The 27,432-nt window shown below is 37.6% G+C and overlaps 1 protein-coding gene across 1 annotated transcript in view; it reads right to left on the bottom strand.

Moving 5' to 3' along the window:
• Window positions 1–1,236: 1,236 nt before the first annotated feature.
• The window catches only part of LOC131520887 (unconventional myosin-XVIIIa-like), a 75,396-nt gene continuing 49,200 nt past the window's right edge, over window positions 1,237–27,432 (bottom strand). Inside the window, 14 exon segments of the mRNA XM_058745408.1 lie at window positions 1,237–1,376; window positions 2,847–4,322; window positions 5,203–5,325; window positions 11,774–11,913; window positions 13,426–13,611; window positions 14,535–14,672; window positions 15,609–15,692; window positions 18,519–18,635; window positions 21,332–21,445; window positions 21,538–21,684; window positions 22,715–22,819; window positions 24,324–24,434; window positions 24,909–25,109; window positions 25,244–25,367. Of these exon segments, the coding sequence (XP_058601391.1) occupies window positions 2,855–4,322; window positions 5,203–5,325; window positions 11,774–11,913; window positions 13,426–13,611; window positions 14,535–14,672; window positions 15,609–15,692; window positions 18,519–18,635; window positions 21,332–21,445; window positions 21,538–21,684; window positions 22,715–22,819; window positions 24,324–24,434; window positions 24,909–25,109; window positions 25,244–25,367 (3,058 nt within the window). The 3' untranslated portion in view covers window positions 1,237–1,376; window positions 2,847–2,854.

Here is a 27,432-nt window from a genome sequence, read left to right as displayed (position 1 = left end):
GTGCGTGTCCGTATGGGTTCAAGTGAGTCTCAAAGTCATTAGGTAAGGCCAAAAATACTGATGAATCCAATGTGACGACATGCCGCAGGGAAGCTGGGATTTCACAGTATCGGTTCTGTCAAACGTCTTCATCTCGTGCTTCTGGTTGCATAACATCAGCGCAAAAAGCAACTTTGAAGCGGTTTATCCAGTATTGGTGGAGTTGGATGATAAATTACCACAATGCCCCATATAGCAAAGATCATGGACGTTCCCTTGGGAAAGCCAGACATCTATGATAACCAAAACAAAAAAGCCTGAGAACAACAACAACAACAACAACAACCACAACAAAAAAGTGTGGGAATAAACCACTGAGCCATACAAGGTCTACTATGAGCAAGCACTTAGTCAATTCAGTCAAAACAGAACAAGACAGGCATATTACGGAGAAGAAAAAAAAAAGGCTTGAGAGTCCAGACTTGAACATCCTGAAACGCTGCCCTCGTCTCGTATCATTGACCTGATCGCTTTTTTCCTCTCCACATAAAACATCAAAACAAAGTGAAGGCAGAGAGGAGAAATGGACTTCCTCTCTTACTTGAGCAAAAAAACATGAATCCTTCACCATGTGAAAGCGAAGATGGAGAGGAAGGTGGTCTTAAATCAATCCCACCTCGACTCAAGAGTGAAAAACTAATTTGCTAATTCATTAATTTTGGTAATACAATATTTTCTTTGCCTTTTTATCTTGGTTTTCTTTTCTTTTAAATCTAGCACAACAGAAAAATCCAGCGATTTCACGTTTACACAATGCCATGTATCTTTGGCTCAGGCCTGACCATGCAAGAGGCTGTAGCGTGTTGCCTCAAACAATATCCATTACCGAATCCTGACCAGAGTACGAATGCAAGCACGGTGTTTGGTAAAGTCACTGCTCATTTAGAAAGGAAGAGGAAGAACGTCAGAAGTAAAAGCACACAAAGAGGAAAGAGTCAACAGTGCTGAGATTCATGATGCTGTACAAACCTTTTAAAGCTCTAAACACAAAGCACATGTGAAATCATAATACTAATTAACAAGTCAAAAGAAATGAGGGGTATATCTTTGCCAGAGTGCGTCCCATCATGCTCCTCTCTCGCTGAAATCCTGGATCTGAGTTCAAGGAAGACACTGATATGAAGTCCTCCTTTTTGTGAACGTGAGTGCATGTGAATGTGTGTGCGGGGTGGGAGGGGGGCGGCTACGCGGTGGTCTCGCCATCGCTGTCGTTCAGGTAGCTGCTGCGTTTGTAGCGGGCGCGGTAGGTGCTTCGGCCCGTGCTCCCTTCCTCTTTTTCTTCTTCCTCTTCCTCGTCAGATCTGTCAAGGCAGAAGCGTCTGCGACTGGAGGGTGGGCTGGAGGGGGAGATAGAGAAGCTTTGATTAGGATCAGCATGTGGAAAGAGAGACCAAAGAGGATTATCTCTGAAGGAACGCTGGGTTATCAAAATTCAGAAAGTGGGGTAACAATATTTAACAGGCCCTATAATTCAGTATCATCTTTGGTGATGCATTAGAGGTGCAGCCACACAAATCACATGCAAATCACACCGAGTGTAGTGCTCTGAAACATCACCTTATTGGATAATTGTTAGTGAAGTTGTACAAGCAAACAGCAAAAAATACCAAGAAAATACCAAAATTTGTGTGTTATGGCTGATATTAAAATTCTATACTATTTTGTCTAAATAAATGAAAAAGTTAAACACTAAACAAAAACTAAAATTACGTTGGACCACTGATGTCACATGGACTGTTTTAATGATGTCCTTACTACCTTTCTGGGCCTTGAACTTTTCAGTTGCGTTTCTGTCTATGCAGAGTCAGAAAGCTCTCAGATTTCATCAAAAATATCTTAATTTGTGCTCCGAAGAACAAAGGTTTTACGAGTTTGGAACGACATGAGGGTGAGTAATTAATGACAGAATTTTCATTTTTGGGTGAACTATCCCTTTAAATATCCAGTACAATAACAAATAACTAATATCTACTGATAACTGATACAGTAGCAATATATTACTAGTACTGATTTAGGTGCCATCGCAGTCAAGCCTCTCGCTGTTTGACTATAAATAGTCAAGCCAGTACAGAGTTGAATTCAAATAAAAATGATGTATTAAAAATCCCTTACTATAAAAATCTGTGGTCTATTTTAAACAACTTGTAATATTCTTGATGTCTACTCATAATCTTATCAGTGAATTAACATATAAATGAACTGTGTCCTCTAATTATACAAAAGTGAACAGAGCGATGTAGAGAAAGCATGAATACCTCACCCTCTTCCAAAAGTCAACGATAAGTTTTCATGTCACCGACTCTTATCTTCCCTTTGTCATAATAATACAAACTTCAGGTTAATTGCTGGCAAGCAGTCCTAATCGATTTTCTGTTTAATTATGTCCAAGACCAAGGAAAGAATTTCTAACCGACTTTAGTTACACTTATTTTGAGATACTACATCACAAAGACATTCAGTGAATGATATAGAGCAGTGGTTCTCAACCAGGAGGCTTCAGAAAACTTCTAGGGGGCCCCAATAAGTCTTAAATGATATAAATTTAGTTATTTAGAGCTACATATTAGCTTAGACAGGAAGGCCTTCAAGTCAAAAAGGTTGAGAACTACTGATAAAGAACTACAAAAATCACTCAAAAATGTGTGTGAGTAACAAAGTGAATCAACACAGTGTAAAGAAAAACTGAAAGTAGAGAGTAAAGTTATGGTAAAACACAATGAATGATATCAGACGGTACTGAGGTACTTGAGTATTAGTTTAACACCATGCTTGTTGCATTCCTTCACTCCACACCAGGTATCACCTACTGCCATCTTTAGTCACTGTCAGGCTTGTACAGGTACTTCATCATAAGATTGTCTACTTTCTTCTTCCTCTTCTTCTCCTCTTTCTTAGACATTGGGGGAGCTCCTTCAGAGGGGCCTTCGGGCTCCAGCTCTCCCTCAGAGCCTGAGGCCTGCCTGCCAGGGGCTTTTTTGATACTGCTGGAGCTTCTGTAAGAAATAGTGGACGCTCCTGAACTGGAGTCCGATTCTGTGCTAGACTCAGACTCCGAGGATGAGGAGGAAGACGAAGACTCTTTCTTGGACTTCTTCTTGGACTTCTTACTCTTCTTCTTGGAGCTCTTCTTCTTGCGGTCATCGTCAGAGCTGTCTGATTCTGAGCTGTGGCTTCTCCTCTTCTTCTTCTTCTTGCTCTTGCTCTTCTTGCTTCGGCTGCTGCGGGTGCTGAGGCTACTGCTGGAACGCATGAAGTCCACGGCTGAAGCAGAGCGGCGCAAGCTGGAAGAGCGCCCACTGTCTCTGCCGATCCTGGAGCTGCTGACGCTCTTCCGGTCATCCTCCTCCTCCTCCGGCTTATTTTTCTCCGCTTCAGAGTCTTCCAAGCTGGTGCGCTTGAACTTGATAGGTTTGAAGCTTAACACTTCATTAATAGCGGCCTCCAGGTCAGGGTCCAGGTAGTTGCGGTGACTGACTGGCTTGACGTCCGAGACGTCAGGCGGGCTAGAGTCGGTGGTCCGGGCTTGCGGAGGCATGGAGAAACTTCGGCCGGAGGTGGAGTGAGGGCTGTAAGCGCTGGAGCGAGCCTCGCTGAATGCTATACTTCGGGCATCATCGTCCACGTCAAATTCACTGAGGCGACAGCTGCGAGACAGTGACATGCGAGAGTCGGCACGGCTCACGCTTCCTGGGCTGCGCCGACTCAGGCTGGGGCTGACGGGTGAACCGTATTCACTCTGGCGATCGTCAAGACGAGGCATGCTCCGACGCCGGCTTACTGAACTTATGCGACTCACGCTGGAAATAGCATCGTCATCTAGGTCCATTGCAGTACGGCAGGTGGAAACCCGGCTCGGGGCTACGGAGGACACAACAGACTCTTTATCAAACTCAGACCAGCGGCTGTCCATGCCCTTCCTTGCCCGACTGGCGGCTTCCGAGTAGGCTTGAGAGATGACAGAACCGCGATCGTCAAGATCATCTCCTGCCTTCCTCCAGGAGTTGACAGAATAGGAGTCATCCTCAGTTTCCTGCTTGGCTTTGTTCTTGCGGAAAGAGGAGAGGTCCTGGGAATCAGATTGTTCTTTGAGGGTGTTGAGGAGCGAACTCTCATCTCCCTTACCTCCTATGGAGTCCTTCATGTTGGAGCGTTTCCTGTAGCTGAGGGAACTCATGACAGACACAGGCCTGCTGGGTTCTAACTCTTTACCTTTGCCACTGTCTTTCCATTCTTTACCCTCTTCCCACTCTTTTCCCTCCTTTCCGTCAACATTTACAGCAAATCTAGATGAAGGAGGGGCAGACGGGTGTGCACAGAGTAGAAAGACAAACAGATGGAGGGAGGAGAGGATAGAGATGGAAATATGAGAATGAGAATGAGAAAATACATGAATAAAAACTTAAAAGATGACTGACACCCAAAGAGAGAAATAACAGTACAAGTTTATCCAAGCAGACAGGGTAGAATAAAGATGAAAGTTTGAAGTGACAGCAGGGAATACAAGGCACTCAAGGAAGACTCTTAAGTTTCTGTGATTCAAAATCAATAGTTAATCCATAAACTCAGGTATCTACATATAAATGTGGACATAAAGATCCTTTTAGGTGGACATCTTTCAGGTAATTGCATAAAAACGCATACTGACAAAGACTATAAATCCCTTCACAGGATGATTAATGATAGAAAATGTTAATTAAAAAAAATTACAGACTGTAATCTGTAGCCAACTTCCCATAAAACTGCACCTTACAGATTTGATTGAAATGATCAAAATGACTGAAATTATGCCTCAGAAGTTCTCAAGGTTTTAAAAAGGTGCAAGAACTTCAAGAGCCAAACTTAAATCTTCTGGTAAAAAGAAAAAAAACATCGAAAGTGTCTGCCGGTGGGAAGACCTATTCATCTTCAGCAGAAAGGCACAGGTAGGCTTGCCAATTGGCCAATGGCATATCCATTAATCTGCCTGTGAAGCCGTTCCCTTTTATACAAGCCTCTGTTATCAAACTGCTGACAATGGGGAGAATAAGCTAGAAAATACCAACAGTAAAATCCCTTAGCGTTAGCTAATTAGCTTTTCCAAACACATTTTTCTAGCTTACTGCATTGGGTTTGGGTTAAACCATTCTGTGGGATAACAGGGGGAAATGAGGTTGCAGGACTGACCTTGAGCTCTTCAGACTACCATCATCTGACAGGTTCTTGGCAGAGCCCTTGTTTTTGGACAGCCATGACTTCACCCCGTCAACACGGTCCTCCACCTCAGAGTCGGTATCAGAGCCGCCCTCGCTGTGCAGGAGGAAGAGAGGGAATTTCAACAAAATGAACGAGCAGAATCTGTACATAAATACTGTTAGTAGGAGGAACACAGGGATTTACAGTGGAGGCACAACAGCACGGATACATGCGCCCAAACTCTAGTAACCTGGAAAAGGCCTATGTGTTAGTAAGTCAGACTCATAGTCCAACAACAGTATCCTGCAGCTAGCTGGCTTTGCTTAATGTGTGAAGCATCCAAAAGGGTGAGGTCAGTACAACTCCAAGCCAAACCAGAAGAAAGGAGAGCATTGAAAAGAGAAAAACCATTCAGACTGTAGCTTACCAGACAACAGCTCTGTTCCAAAATCTAGCTGGCTGCCTGCGGAGGCAGCATTTTAAGGGATCATTAACATGCTCCTGATTTTAGGTGTACCTATATAGGCAGTGGGCGGCTAACTAGCCACTGAAACAGCTAAATAAAAATACTGTGATGTATAGTTGAATAAAAACTGAATTAGGAATTATAGTATATATACACTACCAATACAATTCATCTCTGGATACGAATGGGTTTTGTGGGGAAGTGTTGCGCTGTCAATAAGAACGAGTAAACACAGGCTGAATGTCCCTGGGAGCAGATGCATTAGCACCTCACACGGAAAGCAGCGCTGTGAATCCCAGTCCTGTTTGTTCATTTCTCTGGACCAGATAAAACCATTGGATTTATGTTTGGCTGGATTTGCAAGTCAATGCTTCCCTGCCTCTTTAGATTAGTCTTATCCTTCACTTATCGCACAGCACACCGTACTGAATAACTATGAATCGCCCTTCAAGGACCTAGAGCACTAAAACGTCTCCATATATGCACAGACAGGAGACCTTTAAAGAAGATTTCGCACGAACTGGGCCTTTTCTCACAATTTTTTCTCAATTTAAATTTTAATAATCATTGTTATTGTCCTCCAGCACCGTAGGAGTCAAATATCTCCCAATGAAATTATACTACATATAGTAGCTCATTATCCCAGGCGTAGAGAGAAGGTTAACTCTGAAGCAGCAGCTGCTTTTCTCTGACATTAGGGTTCCGGTCTGCTTAGTTCTCCTTTTGTGGTATTATGCATATGAGAATATTATATATGCATAGACCCACAAGATAGCGCAGATGTCGCTAAACACTAACTGTACACTCACAGTCAGGGTGCTAGGATCTAAATTAGAAGATCTGATACACTCAAGCGAATACACTCAGGACAAAATAATTTGTTGTCAAACGAGTACCGCTCCGTCGATACGGGCAGGCAACTTACGAGTGCCAGAGTGTGTATTTCTTCAAGAGCCCTTTTGGCTCTTGCGTAAGCCCTAGTGCCCTGGAGGTAAACCGAGGTGAAAACGTTGTGTGAATAAGCCTTGAGCTCTGCTAGCCGGCCAGTCGCTAAACAGCGGGACAGCAGGGTCTTTGTAATGAAGCGCTAATGCAAAATGTCACACACAATTTATGTCCTTGACCATATACCATTAGTTAAGCTGCACCTAAGCCCAGGGGAACAAACAAACAACACAGTGAGAGAGGAGAGACATTAATTGTCTGTGACAACATGCCTCCATTGGTTGTACATCTCTGTTACAGGCTATTACATTTATCATTAGCACCTACAGAACTCTCTCAACCCCTCTATTTTCCTCTACAGTCTCTCTACTCTGTTTTCTCTCTCTATCCCCGCTCTCTCTTCAGCCCTGACCCTTAAACAGGGAGAATTTGGACTTTTATATTGTGCAACAGTTTCCTGGCTTTGTCTCTGACTATTTCTTTGATTGTATATGAACTTAAAACACGACTAACATCTGTCTAATAATGAAATGTGAGGGAAAAAGAAATAGTTCCTAAAAAATGAAAGCTATGGTTATTGTTTGCCCTCATGTCATTCCAAACCAACATGACTATATTCAAAATACTCTTTAAGACAATGAAAATGAATGGGAACTGGGACTGTTAAGCTGCAAAATGACAAAAAAAGAACAATAAAAATGTCATAATAGTTACAAAAAAAATACAACTTGGGTACAATATACTAAGTCTTTTGAAATCATGATAGAGCTTTGTTTGATTAATAGACAGCATGGACTACTACTATTTTATTATAATTTGATGAAGCTTGTAAAATTAATGCAACTAATGCAAATGCAGAATTAACAATACTTAAAATGTATATGACTAATTGCAATTAATTTGATTAATTAATCACTTAATGATTCAATTATTAAATCGACAGAGCTTTACTTGAATATTTATTAACAATGTGAATAACATTTCCTTCATGACAAATGACTCTTTACATGCTGTATCTAAACCAGGATTATCATTAACAAAAACTAAAACTATGAAAAACATTTTTGTTAATTGAAATATAGCTGAAACAAAATATAAATATTATATGAAAAGGTTAAACTAAACAGAAATTTAAAATATAGGCCCAACTGAAATAAGTTAAAGTTGAAAAATAAAAAATTTAATTAAATTAACCTAAATATATATATAAAAAGAAAATGACAAAAGCACATAACAAAATGTAACCAAAAATAAAATGAAAACTAAAACTATGAAAATAAAAGCTACTTCAAAATGTTTTTATTCATATTTTGAAGTAGCTTTTATTAATGCTAAAATAACACTGACACACTAAAAACTCTTATTCAGTTAGAATGTAATTAGGTGCATCTACTCTGATCATATTTACCAAGGGTGCTGATATTTTTGGCCATGACTGTATAATGTTCAAAGAAGCCTGTGAAAATTAATCTGCATTGTTAATCCTTTTGATCTTTTATTTAAAAAAAAAAAATTCACAAAAATCTAACCTTTCATTGGACAATAAGAATTTAAAATGGGGGGGGGGGGAGGAGGAGATATCATTATGAAATAAATGTTTTTCTCAAATACACGACACAATTATTGGTACCCCTAGAAATTCTTATGAGTAAAATATCTCTGAAGTATATTCCCATTCATATTCACAATTTTGAGCACACCAGGGTGATTATGAACATGAAATTATCCAGCCATGGCTTCCTGTTTCACAGAAATATAAACAGGAGGGAAAACAAAGCCCAAATTCCCTTAATCATCAATCACAATGAGAAAAACCAAAGAATATATTTCTGATGTGCAGCAAAAGATAATTGAGTTTCACAAATTAGTGAAGTGGCTTTACAAAAAGAGCTAGAGCAGTGAAAATTCCCATTTCCACCATCAGGGCAATAATTAAGAATTTCCAATCAACATAAAATGTTACAAAACTGCATGGAAGAGGACGTGTCTCTATATCGTCCTAATGCATGGTGAGAAGGAGAGTTTGAGCGGCTAAAGACTCTCCAAGGACCACAGCTAGAGAATTGCAGAAAATAGTTGAGTCTCGGGGTCAGAAAACCTTAAAAAAAAAAAAAAAAAAATTGTTAAACAGCACCTACATCACCACATGTCGTTTGGGAGGGTTTCAAGAAAAAAAATTATCCTCGCTCATCCAAAAACAAACTCCAGCATATTCAGTTATCAGACACGACTGGAACTTCAAATGGGACTGGCTTCTATGGTCAGATGAAACTAAAAAAATGAGCTTTTTAGCAACAAACACTCAAGATGGGTTTGGTGAACACAGGGATAAAAAGTACCCCATGTGTACAATGAAATATACTGCTGTATTTTTGATGTTGTGGGCCTATATTTCTGCTGGTGGTCCTGGACATCTTGTTTAGACACATGGCATCATGGATTCTATCAAATACCAACAGATAAAAAAAAATCAAGAAGTGACTGACTCTGTTAGAAATCTTATAATGGGCCATGTTTGGATCTTCCAACTGTACAATAATCCAAACACAAACCTCAAAAACAACACAAAAATAGGTCACTGAGCACAAAACCTTCTGCTATGGCCATTCCAGTCCTCTGACCTGAACCCTATAGAAAATGAGTGGGTGAACTGAAGAGAAGAAGCACCAACATGGAGCTGGGAATCTAAAGGGTCTGGAGTGATTCTGGATGAAGGAATGGTCTCTGATCTCTTGGCATGTGTTCTCTAACCTCATCTGGCATTATAGGAGAAAATTTAGAGCTGTTAAACTGGCAAATGGAGGTTTCAAAAAGTATTGAATAAAAGGGTGCCGTTAATTGTGGCCAATGTGTATTAGAGAAAAACATTTATTTCATAATGATATTTCCCCCCATTTTAAATTCTTATTATCCAATGAAAGGTTAGATTTTTGTGACTTTTTTTAATAAAAGATCAAAAGGATTAACAATGCAGATTCATTTTCACAGCCTTCTTTGATCATATGACTGTAGTTTTAATGTTTTATGATTCATTTATGTTCAGTGGCACTAACAGTTAGTCACTAAGACACTGAATTTTCCCGTCACTGATTAACCAGAAAATCTTCATAAATATTTCAAATTATTCATGATATATTGTAAACAAAATTTTTAAATCATGTCATGGAGTAGAATATACGCTCATGAAAGGGGCAGAGGAACAACGCTCCTAATTATATCTCATTTCAAAATATCTGTTCTCCTCATTTGTTATGGCCTGTCTATTCTCTCATATTCTCTGTGAAAATCAGAATAATCAGTTCTCTACTATGTTCTCCACTAAGGTCTGTATTTAGCTAACAAACCTCTTGAAGCCAGTCTAATTTACAGTAATGCAACAAGAACTCCCCAATTAAATGATCAGGCCAGAAGGGTCAACATCCCTGCATGAACTCAAACAAACATTTCAGAAATGGCACATCCATCTAAACCTGATCAGTAATGCACAGACTGGCCATTAGCTTTTAATACTTTCTCACATGATGTAATAAGTGGTGCTTAGAGCTTAACGGTTTTTAAAACTGGAAAACGCTCTAAGTAGCATACAGTGCGGACCAAGGGCTATTGACAGGGGAATGAAATGGCTCGACGCCAAGGGCTGGTACTTTGTTGTAGGCCGTTGCCAGATGAGTTGGGGGGCTTTTTGTAGGACATTTGAGGGTTATTCATTATTTAGCCCTCATGGTTGAAAGATTGATGAGGAACACGCCTTCCTTTCCTGCCTTAAGAGGCTGCTAAGTCCCAAGAACAGAAGTGTGAATTATTCAAAGGAGCGAGAGAGAGAAAGAAAGAGAGGTAAAAGAAGGCCAAGAAGGAGGGAGGGCAGAGCAACCCCTCGCAGATGTTTGTACAAGGCCCTGCAGCGTCCAACAAGTCTGCATGTAGACCCTTCTGGCTCTCGAGTTAGACAGTCAGGGAATAGACCATGGTCTAGACCCTGCGGACATGTAACTACACCTGGGCTGCACTCAAAATGGTTCTTACCCGTCAATGGACGCCAGTCCCAATGGTGAAGCACCAGATATCCAAAAGTTCAACATTACAAAGCAGGGGTTCAGGGTAAGGGAATCGCCTCTGGGGAGGGTAACTGAGTAGGGACCATGCTTGGCTTAGAAAAAGCATGCAGTTTGTAGTACGCATACATTATGTATGAGGCATCGTGCATAAAAAAGGAGAAAACCATGTTTGTGATGTTAGTTGTCATGCCCGGAAGTGTGATGCAGTATCAACATGATGCTTCTAGTATTTTCTTGAGTCAAAATCGAGATTTACAATACAGAATATTCCCTATTCTGCATTTCATTTCTCGAAAATGACTGCATGTATACTGCATCATCTTCCTGTGAGGGCAAAGGAGAATTCAAATATGTTAACAAGTTCAAACTTGAACTCCTCACATCTTGTTCTTTCGTTTCTGATACTTAGTCACCATGTCTTGTAAACTGGAGGAGGGAGGGAAATGAGACACATACATAAAAAAACAAAGAGCAGAAATAAGTGAGTTTCAAATGGAAAAGTAAAGAACAATGGATGTAAGAAAAAAATTTAAATAAAGTCACGCTCTTAAAAACACAGCTTGTGATTTAATATTTATAATGTCTAGTGTAAAGGTTTCTAGCGCTACATATTGCTCAAGATGTTTACCTAGAATTCTGACCTTTTGCTGACTTTTGCTCTGCGTAACCCTTGCGAAGTACGAGTGTGGTGCTATTTCCTGCTATTTGGGTGACTGGAATCCTTCTACGCACATAAACGAGCAAATAAACTCAGCTCTGCGCAGTAAGGTGCAGGTCACTGAGAGAAGTGGAGCGGCGCGGAATGAGGCTGAATAGAGATGACTTCCTCTGACTGATGAGGCCAAGTACATAAAAAAGGAGCTCCAAATTATGTGCAGCAGTTTTCGAGGCATAAATATTTAAGAGAGTGTGAATAAGAGATGACTGAGACTGAGACTGGCTCGCTGATTGCCGTCTCCAAAAGCTCAGTGAACAGTGCATTCATCCAGATAGTGTCTTCTCACTTTTTCTATCTCTTTTTTACCCACTTATACACATGGAGAAGCTCTCCTAAGGTATGCATTAAATAAAGAGTCCTCAAAGCAGCAAGTGTTACCTGTTGATGAGATCCTCATTGTCATCACTCTCCATCTCATCCTCGATAGCAGCCTGGAGGTCTCCGATCCTCTTAAAGGCCAGCTTAAGATCCGCCTGGAGACTCTGGTTGGCCGCTTCCAAACTCTCAATATCCATTTCCTGAAGAGACAGCGTTCCATTTCAGTCTAAATAAGAGGCACTCGTTTCTGCCCGTTTTTACAATTAGATTATTTTTGCTACAGTCATCTAACATTCACTTAAAGATATTATTGAAAAACACAGTTAAATGTAATCTTTTATGAATCTGAATATGATTCATAGATATGAAGGATATGAAGAGAATATCCATTTTTCTCACGGTACATCAGTGATGTTACTGTTAACCAAAATATCAAAAAGCTGAAAAAATATAAATATTAGATAAAAATATTTGATACTTAGTCACCATAATCTTAAACTCAAAAAACTGAAATGTTACATGGCAGCTAAAGTAAAAAAAAAAAAAATTAAAAAAAAGTTTAAGGATTAAAATTACTAATACTAATTCAAAAATAAAAATAAAATAAAGCTAAATAGAAATATTAAAAAACAAACTAATACAAATGAACTAAAATGAAAATATAAAAATAAAAGATTCAAAATATTAATAAATACTATACAAGCATATAAATAATACTAAAATTAACATGTTGTGACGCCTAAATCAATTTGTAGTATTTGAAAATGTTTTAGACAAAATGTAATAGAAAATTGAATTTTGATTAGCCATTTATTGATTATTGGACAAAATAATCAGTAGCTACACTGTATTAGCCAAAATTTTAATATCAGTGCATCCTTAGTAAATCATGATTTATTTATTTGATTGTTTATTTATTTATTTATTTGTAACTGACTCTTCTTTAAAGATTCAGTTCACATAAATTCACTTGTGAAAAAACAGAACACATCTATAAAAATGTAAGTATTCGTGCATTTGTTCCATTATTTTCTATATCTGAATTGACAAAGTAAAATTCTGCATTCATCAGCCATGGTGGCCGTGGGCAAAAAAGTTCATTTTTGACCCTGATCCGTGAGGTCAGGCACTATTGTCGGTAGACTTGCTGTTCCTATTCATCCCAAAGGGGTTCAGGTCTGAACTTTATGAAGGCCAATCAATTTCTTTCTCACCACCAGACTTAGTAAATCATTTCTTTATGGACCTCATATCATGCTGGAAGAGAAAAGAGCCCTCTTCAAACCATTTTTTAGAACGTCACTGTATGCTATAATTTTACAATCTGTCTGGAATTAAGAGGTTTAATCAAACCTGTTATCTAGAGGGTCCATATAGGGTGTATGTAACATTTCTGCTTTCATCACATGCTTAAAGGGATAGTTCACTCAAATTTAAATTGCCATCATTTATTCCCCTTATGCAATTACAAACCTGGAATATAAAAGAAGATATTCTGAAAAAAATTCTCAGTGTTTTTTGGGCTTTAATGTTTGTAACATTCCTCAAAATATCATCTTTTATGTTCTGCAGAGGAAAGAGGTCAAACCGGTTTGGAATGACATGAGGTTGAGTAAACAATCACAGAACTTTCCTTTTTGGGTGTACTATCCCTTCAAGACACTTCAGAATGAGAACGTCAATGAAGCAGAACATCAGAGCAGGCTTCTTACCAGCTCGTGTTTCTTGCGGCTGGCTTCTGCTTCCTTCTTGGCCAGCTCGGCCATCTCCTCCTTGACGTCTCGGATCTGCCTCAGGAGACGCTTGTTCTGCTCTTTCTCCCGGTTCTCGCTGGCACTGCGTTGGTCTCGTTCCTCAGTCAACTTCTCGAGATTCTCTTTCAGCCTCGCTACAAGACTCTGCAGAAGACGCAATCATTTATTTAACACATATACGGAGCAATAACATGCACCATCGCTTAAGTGTTTCTGGACCCACTGTGGTTGTTTACAGAATCCTGCAAGTCTAGCACTGAAATATGCAAGACTGTCAAGCTATCCATATGGTGTGAAACTCCAAATAACTTCCACAGCAACTTTTCTGTGATTTTTCACACCAAAAGGTGGGCTGCGCTGGCATCGAAACAGAAATATCTACAGATTAGGAAAACAGACATTCTTTACAGCTTCGGATGGGCACGGTTTAAACAAGCTGCCTCTAGAGATAACATTGCCCAAGCCTGAACTAAGCTATACGTCCAACAAATCAGTAATAATAGCGCTTTTAAATCGCTTCTGTTGACAGATTTTGCTGTGGGCGCAGTAGAAGTTTGTAATTTGTGCAGAGTGCCAATTGTAATTCTGCAGGTGAACGGGAGCACCCAACAGAGATGAATGCTGTTGGAAAATGTCACTTAAGGAGCAAAAATCCCATTAAATCAAACAAAACAAAACGCTGAAATAATATGCATTAGAGGAAACACATTAATTACACTAGTTGTGTACAACACAAAAACCGATGACCCGCTGCCTCCGGCAACATAAAAATCACACATGAAATGAAATGTACATTTCCTCTTTAAAAGTGGGACTGACACTGTTGATTTCAAAAACACAGAGGGGGTTGGAAATAATCCACTTTCAATTCATAGTGACATTTTTTTGGTGGGGAATTTTTAAACACTTTTAGTACAAGGGATAAAGGTCTATAAAGTGTAGACCAATGAGGAAAGCCTGGTGGGTGTGTAGATTAATTTCACCCTTATCTGACACTTCAATGTCTGAGTGCTGACCTTTTGACACTTCCAGCATCCCACATAAACACATGCATCCTGCCAACTCACCTCCAAGCGTTTGACCTGTGTCTTCTCAAACTCCAGCTTGGTCTCCAGCTCACGGATCTTGGCCTCCTGCCGGCTGACCAGAGACTTGTCCACCATGGACTGCTCTTGGAACTCTAGCTGACTCTGCAGGGCTGTGAGCTGCCAAACACACACATACGGAGTGAGAATTCACACAAATATACTGAGAAAGGACAGCAATCTGTATTTCATGGAAATACTGAATATAACTATTACCTGCTGAGCAATGACTCAGAGACAAATCCCTCACCACCACGGAGTGTCTTTTACAATGCCTACCTGGTTTATCAGCCTTTAAACCGGCTCTGCCGCTCTACATCCAGTGATAAGTCAAACCCAGTTCAGACCACAATTGAGGTTCTGATACTTGTTCAATTACACAGGTCTCAAATGTATTATTCAAACCCCATCACTGTGCCATGTCTGCATATAGCCACAGTCGTTTCAAAGAGTGAAACTATTCAGTGCCAAGAATAATATTTTTTCTGAATACACAGTTGGCCAGATAGAGTTTTTGAGCAAATTACTCAACTTTGAGTTTTGTGAGGAGGAAACAAACTGTTCCCTACAGTATGGGACATTAAATTGGAAAAGAGAGTGTAGAGAGTATAGAGAGTGCAGCGTCTGATGCTGAGAGTGCAGAGTCAAATGCTAAGAGGGGAAGACTGATTCTATAATTAAAGAGTTAAAAACTGAGAGAGGTGGAGTCTGAGTCACTAAAAAGTCAAATGCTGAGGGGTGGAGTCTGTTCATTAAAAATTCAAATTCTGAGGGGGCTGAATCTAATTCCATCATTAGAGTCATCGGTTGAGATGGTTGGAGCCTGAGCCTATCATTAAAGAGTCAAATGATGAGGGGGCGGAGTCTGATCATATCATTGAAGAGTCAATGGTTGAAAGGGGAGGAGTTTGATCCTATCATTAAAGAGTTGAATGAAATGAGCTTAACTTAAGCATAATTCAGCTTCTGTTTTGTTTTGTTTTAAGTTCACTTAGGATGTACTCTGAGAACAGTGTTGAAATATGCATTTCTGTATAGATGCCAAAGCGAATTCACCTTCTCCTGGACGTCCTGTTTCTCCTTCATGGCCTCCTCCAGCTGGGCCTGCAGGTCACTGATCTGGGCCAGGTTCTGTGAGGACTGCAAAAGAACACACCACAGAGGGGTCAGAGTCTTCTACATATCACAGGACAACCTGAACCTACAGTTACTTCATATTTATCCAAAGTCATTTGTCATGCTTTATACATGTACATATGAAATATACAAATGACTCAAATAGAAGATCAGTTGTTTTGAGGAATTTTGCATTGTTTATAAAGATGGACTACATTTCCCTTATTCTATTGATGCATACTATTAAAAAACCAGCATGTAGAGAACATACCAAACAAGTGGGCAATATACACTATGATCGTATGCTATGTTGGTGATATCTTATAGCACACTTGTGGCGGAATGGGAAAGGCACTGTTACACACTGCAAACCATTTAACTACTGACAGACAAGCAATCTAATGGTCTGTTAATGACATCTCAGAGAAAAATGGCAGCAATAAATGGCATGCTAACAGAAGCATGAGTGAAATGAAGCGGAGAGAGAGTTAACTACGAGACTGTCTGAATGCCTCAAGTATGATTGTGACTGTTTCAAAACCTGTGCAGTGTTCCCATAAATGAACCATAGAGCTGGTGAAGTAAACCCAGGGGAATATGCCTGTTCCACTGGAGAGGATCTGTTTACTTAGGGTCTGTGGAGACACATCACTCATCTCAACATCACTGCCATAGCAGCATGCTGTGTTTAAAACACTCTTAATGATAATCAACCCACGCACTCAAATACACGACAATCACTGCAGTGACACCTTCACACTGGCACGAGCAACCAATCAAAAAGAAAAATACAAAGTGGTCCATCTGCACACGCTAAATGATGCTGTCGATTTGATTTGCATGATGGAAACATGTTGCCGAGAAACAGCAATGAATCATACTGGAAAATGTCAAATGTGGAAATGATGTAGCATGCAATATGCGCGGTGTCAAAAATATATAATCAAAAAGGACAACACAACTGTGAATAAAAATGCTTTTTAGGACTGTTTCACACCACTTTTGCTGTGAATGCTGTAACTTGTGAAATATGGCTTCGTGAAACATACATACATACATACAGTAGTGGTCAGAATTATTGGCACCCTTGGTAAATATGATCAAAGGCAGCTGTGAAAATTAATCTGCATTGTTAATCCTTTTGATCTTTTATTTAAAACAATTCACAAAAATCTAACCTTTCATTGGATAATAAGAATTTAAAATGGGGGGAAATATCATTGTGAAATAAATGTTGTTTTTCAAATACACATTGGACACAATTATTGGTACCCCTACAAATTCTTATGAGTAAAATATCTCTGAAGTATATTCCCATTCACAATTTTGAGCACTCCAGGGTGATTATGAACATGAAATTATCCAGCCATGGCTTCCTGTTTCACAGAAATATAAACAGGAGGGAAAACAAAGCCCAAATTCCCTTAATCATCCATCACAATGAGAAAAACCAAAGAATATATTTCTGATGTGCAGCAAAAGACAATTGAGCTTCACAAATTAGTGAAGTGGCTTTAAAAAAAGGGCTAGAGCAGTGAAAATTCCCATTTCCACCATCAGGGCAATAATTAAGAATTTCCAGTCAACATAAAATGTTACGAAACTGCCTGGAAGAGGACGTGTGTCTATATCGTCCTAATGCACGATGAGAAGGAGAGTTTGAGTGGCTAAAGACTCTCCAAGGACCACAGCTGGAGAATTGCAGAAAATAGTTGAGTCTCGGGGTCGGAAAACCTTGAAAAAAAATTGTCAAACAGCACCTACATCACCACATGTTGTTTGGGAGGGTTTCAAGAAAAATTCTCCTAGCTCATCCAAAAACAAACTTCAGCATATTCAGTTATCAGACACGACTGGAACTTCAAATGGGCCATGTTTGGATCTTCCAACCGCACAATAATCCAAACACAAACCTCAAAAACAACACAAAAATGGGTCACTGAGCACAGAAACAAGCTTCTGCTGGCCATTCCAGTCCTCTGACCTGAACCCTATAGAAAATGAGTGGGGTGAACTGAAGAGAAGCACCACCAACATGGAGCTGGGAATCTAAAGGGTCTGGAGTGATTCTGGATGAAGGAATTCAAACCCCTTGAATTCCTTCATCGATTTCGAAATCTGATTGTCAGGAATTGTCAGGTGTTTTCTAACCTCATCAGGCATTATAGGAGAAAATTTAGAGCTGTTAAACTGGCAAATGGAGGTTTCAAAAAGTATTGAATAAAAGGGTGCCGTTAATTGTGGCCAATGTGTATTAGAGAAAAACATTTATTTCATAATGATATTTCCCCCCATTTTAAATTCATATTATCCAATGAAAGGTTAGATTTTTGTGATTTTTTAAAAAAGAAAAAAAAGAAGAAAAGGATTAACAATGCAGATTAATTTTTACAGCCTTCTTTGATCATATTTACCAAGGGTGCAGATATTTTTGTCCATGACTGTACATACACACACACACACACACACACACACACACACACACATCAGAATTAGAATTATATATCATGGATATCTATCCAACTATAAATTTGTTATTTAAAATATATATTTTTTATATATTTATTTAAATATATTTATTTATATATATATATACACACACATACATGTATATATATATTTTTTTATTTTATTTTTTTTATTTACAGGTAATATATATATATATAAAAATAAAATGTTATTTAAATTGATGTATAATTTCTTAAATAACATTTTATTCATATTGAATTTTTAGGATACAACAAAAAAACAAAATGTACATACACGTACATGTACATCTACTCTGTGTGCGATGATGACAGAGAGGCTCTGTATAGCGATCTGACAGGCATGAGTGCCTGAGAGAGTTACCTGGGCAACAGCGGCTTTGTGTTTCTTCATGAGTTCGTTCATGTCCTCCTGATCCTCCTCCATGCGAGACTGCAGGTCATTCTTCTCCCTCTGCAATCGACTCAGCTGCTCCTCAAGCTACACGGAAATCAAACAAAAGCATAAGACAAACACAAATATGTCTGCAAATTGAAATAAAAAATGTCTGAGAAAACAATCTATCTAATTGAAATGCTTGACGTTTTGGCAGGTCTTAAGTTCATGCATTAGGAACTGATTGGGTGACAGAATGTGTTTTTAGCTATTTTTGTTGATACAGACAACAGCAAATAGGCCACAGACTCAACACAGTCAGACTCAAACCTCTGCATGTCAGGAACATACACATCTAACCACTTCAGCAACTGAAAGCCCAGCTCCTTTAATTCCTTAAAAGAGATCATTTTCCTGTCACCCCGTCACTAAACAGTAGCTGCTTGCATTGTATAAATCCCTGAGAACGCAGCACCGTCTCCCAATTAGAGATGGACACTTCACTGCCTGCTCTGTCAAACAGTATCAGAGGTCTAATTCCATTCAATAATAATTACCTCAACAATACAGGCAGCTAATCTCTGAGGAGTAACTTTCAAATGCATTAGTAAAAGCAAAAATTGTAGACGTCGCACATTATTTTGTAAAAACATCCTCATGAAAGCAGTTTGCAATTTCTTTTACACATTCCATATCTTTAACAAATCAAGGCAAATTAATTAAAATGAAACCGGTTATATTCTGCACTTTAAATAATTTTACTTGTTTCTCTGATATGCACCAAAAATATCACCATTTTTACACTCTCTGATCAAAAACAGACTCCTACTGTTTCTTTAAGAAGCCTAAAAGTGAATGAGACTTGATTAATCTCACTAAATGTGAAAATTGCCTTAGCTGTATGTGCACAACCATTCAGAAGTTTGGGATCAGTAAGATTTTCTTAATCATTTTATGCAGCAAGCACACATTAAATTGATTTAAGGGTGACAGTAAATAGAGTACATTATAATATTATTTGTGACCCTGGACCACAAAACCTTAAGTGTCAGTTTTTCGAAATTGAGATAAATTGACGTATGGTTTGTTAGGATACGACAATATTTGGCTGAGATACAACTATTTGAATATCTGTAATCTGAGGGTGCAAAAAAAAATAAAATAAATCTAAATATTGAGAAAATCACCTTTAAAGTTATCCAAATGAAGTCCTTAGCAATGCATATTACTAATCAAAAACAAAGATTTGATATATTTACGGTGGGGAATTTACAAAATATCTTCATTTACTTAATATCCTAATGATTTTTGGCATAAAAGAAAAATCTATAATTTTGACCCATACCATGTATTTTTGGCTATTGCTACAAATATCCCCCGGCAACTTCAGGTTTTGTGGTCCAGGGTCATATTTATAATATTACAAAAGATTTTTATTTCAAATAAATGCTGTTCTTTTGAACTTTCTATTCATCAAAGAATCCTGGAAAAAATGTATCATGGATACCACAAATATATTATTTAACACTGATTCAAATTGTAATAATATTTCACAGTATTACTGTTTTTACTGCATTTTTGATCAAATAAATAAAAAAATCTTACTAAGCCCAAACTTCGGAACAGTATAAAACAGAATAAATTACATTTGGTAATGCATTCAAAAAGAAAAGAGCTGTTTTAAATTGTAATAATATTTCACAATATTACTTTTTTTTTTTTTTAAAGTCTTGGTGAGCATAAGAGACTAAAAAGTGAGAAAAAAAAACAAGAAAAAAAAACAACAACACACAATTATCCAACTTCTGAACAGTAGTGTAAATTTTTGTGGTCATATGATGCGTGCCTATGGTTATGGTATCAATATTACGATGATTTCTCAATAACCCATTTTTTAAATTTTCATAAATTATATACATGGACTGGCTTTGCAGGATTATGTCTACATAGTAATGAAAATCCAGTTTTCCATTATATTTCTCTTTTAACACAAGATACTGATAGAAGATATTCACTATTGTCTGTACTGTTCCATTTCACACCTTTAAACTCTGTCTGGCAGGTGTATTGTATCAAACCTATGCGTCACCTTCCAATCCTCTAGTGGAAATCCATGAGCTCCCAGGGGAGGGAGGGGTGACAGACAGACCTGAAGCTAATCACACTGTGATCATGACCAGACCATTTATCACGGCCTTGCTAATCAATATGACAATATTTAGAAGAGAGACAGGTTTAGCAATACCCACAAAAACACTCTGCACCAAAACAATGCTTCAGCATGACTGCGGCTTTATAGAAAATTAAAATGTTCACTGCACCCTTCTGTCAGTGTCTCTTGCTCCAGAGAGCTGAGCAAATATGACAGGCGGCGACGACAAAAAAAAAAAAAAAAAAAAGGAAAAAAAAAATTGAAAACAATATGGAGACAGCGTCAGGGGAACAGCATCTGCAGAATTGGGCTGCATCCGTCTCTCCTGATATCACTTCATAATACGCTACAGCGAGGACACAATTACACAATTTTCTCCACGCTGAAATAATACTGAATCAATGACAGAATTATTAAAGTGTAATACATTTCACGCTGATACATCCTGTTCAAATTAGAGCTGACATTGGGAACGTGCCATTATGGGCGGAAATCATTTCCCGCTGTAAATAATTGAAATGACATCCTGGCTGCCACCTATGGTGGATGAAGACAGGTGGTGTCCTTTGTCTCTGTGTGTGGGATAAGTCTAATTTAAAAGAAGCAAATCGACTCAGTTTTGTTCTCTTTCAAACACAGACAGACTTACCGCCTGCTTGGATTTAGATATGTCATCCATTTGGACATGAAGGTCCTCAATCTCCACTTCCATTGACTTTCGGGCTTTGACTGCAGCAGCACACGTGAACTCTGATTCCTCGAGCTGTGAAGAGCACACACACACACACACACACATAAATAAAATGTTTGTTTATGACTGGATGTCATATATGATGTGTTAACTACAGAACCGACCTGGTTCTTGAGCTGAGCGATCTCTCTCTTGCTGGGAGCGTTGTTCTTCAGGTGATCCAGCATGATCTGGGCATCAGCCAGCAAGGCCTTTGTGCGCTTCAGGTCTTTCCTCAGACGCTTTTCTGTCTCCACATCTCTGTGGCTCACCTGAAAAGACAATTTGCATACTGGTTATATATATATATAAATATACTCTAACTATTGTACAGTACACACTCAAGCAACCGTTTCTTTGTGAAGGTAAATAAAATGTTTCTGCATTTTCCTCAAAGTATAATTTGTTAATATAGGAAATATATATTTTTTTATATTTAATTTTCATAGTAGGTACTCTTTTTTATTATTATTTTATTTTTTTTAATTGAATATAGCAAGTAATCTTAAAAAGAACAAACAAAAGCGTTTTGTTATTCCGGTGGATAAACAAAAAAAAATGACTTTATTTACATGATTTGCTCCACTAGTGCTAAACCAGAAGTTTGGCGATGATTTGGAATTACCCCAAAAGTGTGAAATGAGTTATTAGCATTTTTGGTCTGTGATTTACAGAAACGTGTTACATTTTAAATGTGTATACAGTACTGTTTAAAATTTCGAACTCGGTGTGCAATGACCTTTATGCTCACCAGGGCTGCATTTGTTTGATAAAAAAAACAAAAACAAACAAAAAAAAAAAAACAGTAATATTGTAAAATAAAATGTAATTTATTCCTGTGAGGGCAAAGCTGAATTTTCAGCACACATTACTCCAGTTTTCAGTTTTCAGTTCCTCCACAGAACATCTAATCATCTAATATACATTTTCAACTGGATTCTTTCTATTCTTATATAGTTAAAAATAATTAAGTATTTGTTTGAAATAGAAATCTTTTAGAACATTATAAATGCCTTTACAGGCCTTTTGATCAATTTAATGCATCCTTGATGCCTAAAAGTAGTATTATCTAAAAAAAATCGTATTGACCACAAACTTACAAAACATTTATTTCGGTTCTTTAAACAAAGTCTGTCAAAAATAAGTGAATAAAAAATAAAAGAAATTACAAAATGCCATAAAAATAACTTGGGTGATATGCAAGGTTGTACATATTTATTTAAGACAGTGCTTAGTTACCATATTTGAAACCGTATTTAAAATCTTGATATAGTACAGTATATAGTAGGTTGAGTGCTATACCTGGTCTTGAGCGCTCATCAGCTTGGCTTCCAGGTCCCTCCTCTCCCGCAAGACCTTCTGCTTCTCTTCATACTCCTCCTCCAGCTGCACCTCCATTTGCTTGAGCTGCTCACACACAAGCATAGTAACAGAACATCATGGAGGGCTTTGTGAAGTAGGTTTGCCCTGAAGAGTCAATCCAATTATATACCATCATTCCAGACATATAAACACATTCCCTAAATGTGCCTTTAGATGCTTCTGAGCACCTTCAAGTGTCAATCAAGGGACTCGGTTGTGAGAAAGAAGGGTAATTATGGGATGCACTGTACTGGCAGCTTGATTGGTTAAGTGGAGAGGAGGGAAAGGTGAACTATACGTGAGGAAAATAAAATAGCAGCCCCCATGAATTATACATCAAAACAAAACTCAATGAGTTCAGCTTATCTGCACCTACGCGGCAAAGACACTCCACAAATGTGAAAGCCGCTATCTGCAACAAGAGCTGCACTGAACAACGCTGAATGGAAATTCTTATTCAACACTTGGGCGAATACGTCTTGTTTATTTATGTTGTACAGGAGCTGAAACGAGCTCTGCATAAGAACTGAACATCAGCAATTAAAATGTTATAAACTGAACTCACCTGAACTTCTGAAACCAGTTGTAAACTATTCTGAGCATGTTTAAATGGTGTTAGCTGGTGACTTGTACATGTGTATGGGAGCTCTAAAAGGCTATTTTGTTTTTGTTTTGTTTTTTATCATAATTTTCTCATGATTTTGACATAAAACTTTGAGTCTTCATCTTGACAAAACTTTTGTTATTAAAAGAAAATAATAATAACAACAACAATAATAATAATAAGTGCTGACAAATCGATTAAATGCAATTAATCACATTAAAATTTATGAAAATTATTTTATTTGATTTTTATGGAAATTTTTATTGTGTTTACATAGTATGTGTATGTGTACTGTGATTATTTATGTATATATAAATACATATATACATGTATATATAAATATTATAAATATTTATAAATATATTTATTATACTATATAATAATAACATTATATAATAATAAACATATTACATATATATTTATTATAAATACTTATACAAAGAATATATAAATCATTAATATGAATATTTATATACACTTAAATACTTCTTACATACATACATATATACATACATACATACATACATACATATATATATATATATATATATATATATATAAAGTTTACAAAGTACACACACAAATTATGTAAACAAACTTTAAATTTGGACGTGATCAATCAATTTGACAGCACTACTACTACTACTACTACTACTACTACTACCAACAACAACACTAAACTTTTTGTTAATATAGTAATGCATTATTTAACAGTGCCGTAAAATATTTCACTTTATACTAATATTTACTGTAAAAGAATATTAATATGATTTAATACATATATTAGTATAATTAATAAATGAATAATATTAATACTGCTAGTGATTAATTAAGTAATTATTATTTTTGTAATATATTATTAATAAATATAAATCACACAATGAAGCTAACATACCAAAGGCCGTAATGATTATTAGCAGTTATTGCTGGTTGACTGTATCATACCTTCTTGCTGCAGGACTGTCTGATCTCCTCCACCTCGTCGTCTTTGCTCTCAATCTCTTTCGAATGTGTCTGTCTCAGTCTCTCCATCTCCATCTCCAGACGGAGCTTGGCCTGCAGGTCACAACATCAACAGCTCAGTGAATACAAATCCACACCTTCTGCATGCATTGGAATACAGAGGAACAGGTGCTATATGCATACAGATGCATATGCAAAATATCCCTGTCGTACAGGCCAATAAAACGCTTTGTAATTATTATTATAATGTATGCAGACTGTGAGTGTATTGACAGTTTCTTCATACCGATACATCAGCTGAATTTACATGAATTAGCATATTACGCATGACAGGTGAAAATTGTGTGCATGGAGAATGTGCATCATTCCAAGAAATAATACATTAAACATCAGGCAGCTCAATACAATGTATACCCTTATTCTCATGACATGATGTCACAAGTGTACGAGAGTGGTGTGTGTGCGAGGGTTTACAAAGTTTGAAGACAAAATTGTTGCAAAAGTTAGTGAAAATTAATAAAGTTCTCTCCCAGATTGAAAAATGTTATAGTGTGTGTGTTTGACTACCTGCTCCAGCATCTGAATAGTTCCAGCCTGTTCATCAAGCTCTTCTTCTTGATCTTTGACCTTTGCCTCAAGGTCACGAAGCTGCTTTTTAACCTTGGCCAATGATGCCTCGTCCTTTGTCTCCTGTGAGTTCAGATCTTGAAGCTCTGCCTCCATTTGCTCGAGCTTCAGATTGACAGCACATATCTCCAGATCCTTATCCTGAGAGAGCAGGGAAAAACTCATTTAGAACAACACAGTCAGGACTGAGCACACACAGACACGTGTACGTCACAGCCAGGAAAATCTGTGAGTGCGAGACAACAAAGGAGGATGATATAAGAGAGGTTGCTGACCTCCAGTTGTTGTCTAAGGCTGAACACTTCCCCAGTCAGCATGTCTTTCTCTCTGCTCAGTTTCTCCCGCTGACTCTTCTCTCTCTGAACCTCCTCCTGAGCCTGAGTCTGCTCCGAGTCAAACCTGCAGACATTGCATACACACACAAAAAAAAAAAACACACACCATCAACAAACTTAAAAAACTTAAAAAAAAAAAAAAAAAAAAAAGAGGAAGCAAAAGGTACAAAGACGCTTTCCAGATGCTTTACTCTCTCTGTTCCGATGTGGTGGAACGAGCTGCCATATTACACCTGATCTGCTGAGACCAAATAAATAGCAAATAAATTCCACAAGCACTGAAATACAACCATGACAGGCCTTCATATAATACCAAATATGAAAAAAATGATCCACCTAATTCTTCAACGTGGAAGTAAGCCTATGGGCGAAACTTACGGTTCATTAGCCGCTATAGGGAAATAACGAGAAGAATTACACCATGCAGTAAATCACAAACTGTTTGCACTACAAACAAGTGTGTTCAAAAATTAAGATAAAGCATTAAAATAATACGGTAAGACAACAATTTGCAATATCAAGCAGCAAAACGAGTGGTTTTGCACAGCTAAAAATAGCTGGAAGCGAATGAGACCGGAAGCAAGACCCATAAAATTTACAAATGGCCACACCCATTTTTACGGGAAGAATAAGGTGAATAAACAATTGACACTTCGCAAAGACCCACCCCCCTTAGTTACTGTTGCTATGTCCAAAAAGCCATGGCGCTCTCACACCACACATCATGTAAAAATACATCGCGGAGCACAGAGGACACTGACACTGTGCTGACAGGCAAGACAGAGCAGGTTACTTTTTGTATGAAACAAAGTCTTAGCTTTCAAATTGTGTCATTTAAGAAATTCAAACAAGAAATACCATTTTGTGGCTCTATAATGTACCTTGACAGATTGCTGCAGTTCAAGCTGCATGTGAACCGTTAATCTCTTCCTCTTTACTAGTTATAGCATGAAATAAACATGAATGAACATCAGAATGTATCTTGTTTCAACCATGGAAAGACGTCAATACACAGTTTTTAAATTTAAGTCCACCGACGTTAATCTACTCTCCTGTCTGGTTTGTTTATCGGACAAAATGGCAAACTTGGCGTTATGATTGGTCAGATCACCCATCAATCAACCAAACTCCTGGCGAAGGGTCCATTAGAATAATAAAAAAATAAATAAATAAAAAAAAATAAATAAAAATCGCAGGGAAGTTAAAGCGATAGTTCACCCAAATAAGAAAACTGTCATCCTTTACTCACTCATTTTTTCTGTGGAACAAAATGAAGATATTTTGAGGAATGTTGGTAAGCAAAAAGTTTTGATTTCCACTCTACGGACAAAACACACCAAGACATTATTCAAAATACCTTCTTTAATGCGTCACAGAAGAAAGTAAGTCATAGTTTTAGAATTTTCATTTTTGGGTGAACTATCACTTAAAAATCAGCCAAGCTGATGTTACAAATTTTTGAGCCAATGTCAATGAATCATCCTTTTTTTTATACATTTTATATTAAATTTTTCAGGGAATAAAGCAAATATTAAAAAAGAAATAAAAACCCACAACCCACTTTGAAAAGAAATTTAATAGAAATTTTATTTTAGAAAGTTTCGTTATATGACCATTTTTGTCTATAACAGTATAGGTTTATCTATTTTCATCCTTAATAAAAAATGTATTTCATACAAGTTCCTGTCATTAAAATGTTCTGCTCTTTAGACAACAGTATTTGTCATTGAAAAACATGTATTAGTTGACCACTAGTCAAAATATATACAATACAATAACTAAAGCAAATTTCAAATTCTTGAATAACTAATCAAATTACTATAATCAAAGCACAAGTTAAATTTGCCTGAAATACACGAAAAGGTTTTACCAAAATCAAATAACATGATACAAAACAACAAAAAAAATAGCATACCTGCTTTTCCTAAAATAGCCAAGCATAGCAGAGTGTTGAGAAACTAAAACTCATCTAAGCTTTACAGTATTGTGTGTGACGTGTGTGTCAGGAGGGGTATTAGGGAAAAGCATTCTGATTGGGTTAACTTGTAAGTGGGCAACAATGAGCAAGGAGGGGGGAGTTGTGATGCTTTGGGGCAAATCAGTTTGTTCTTTTCCTCTTTTCCTAGTTC

The sequence above is a fragment of the Onychostoma macrolepis genome, chromosome 15 (genome assembly GCF_012432095.1).
Source record: "Onychostoma macrolepis isolate SWU-2019 chromosome 15, ASM1243209v1, whole genome shotgun sequence".
NCBI lineage: Eukaryota > Metazoa > Chordata > Actinopteri > Cypriniformes > Cyprinidae > Onychostoma > Onychostoma macrolepis.
Note: the sequence above shows the minus strand (reverse complement) of the source record. Positions and strands in the feature narration are given on the sequence as shown.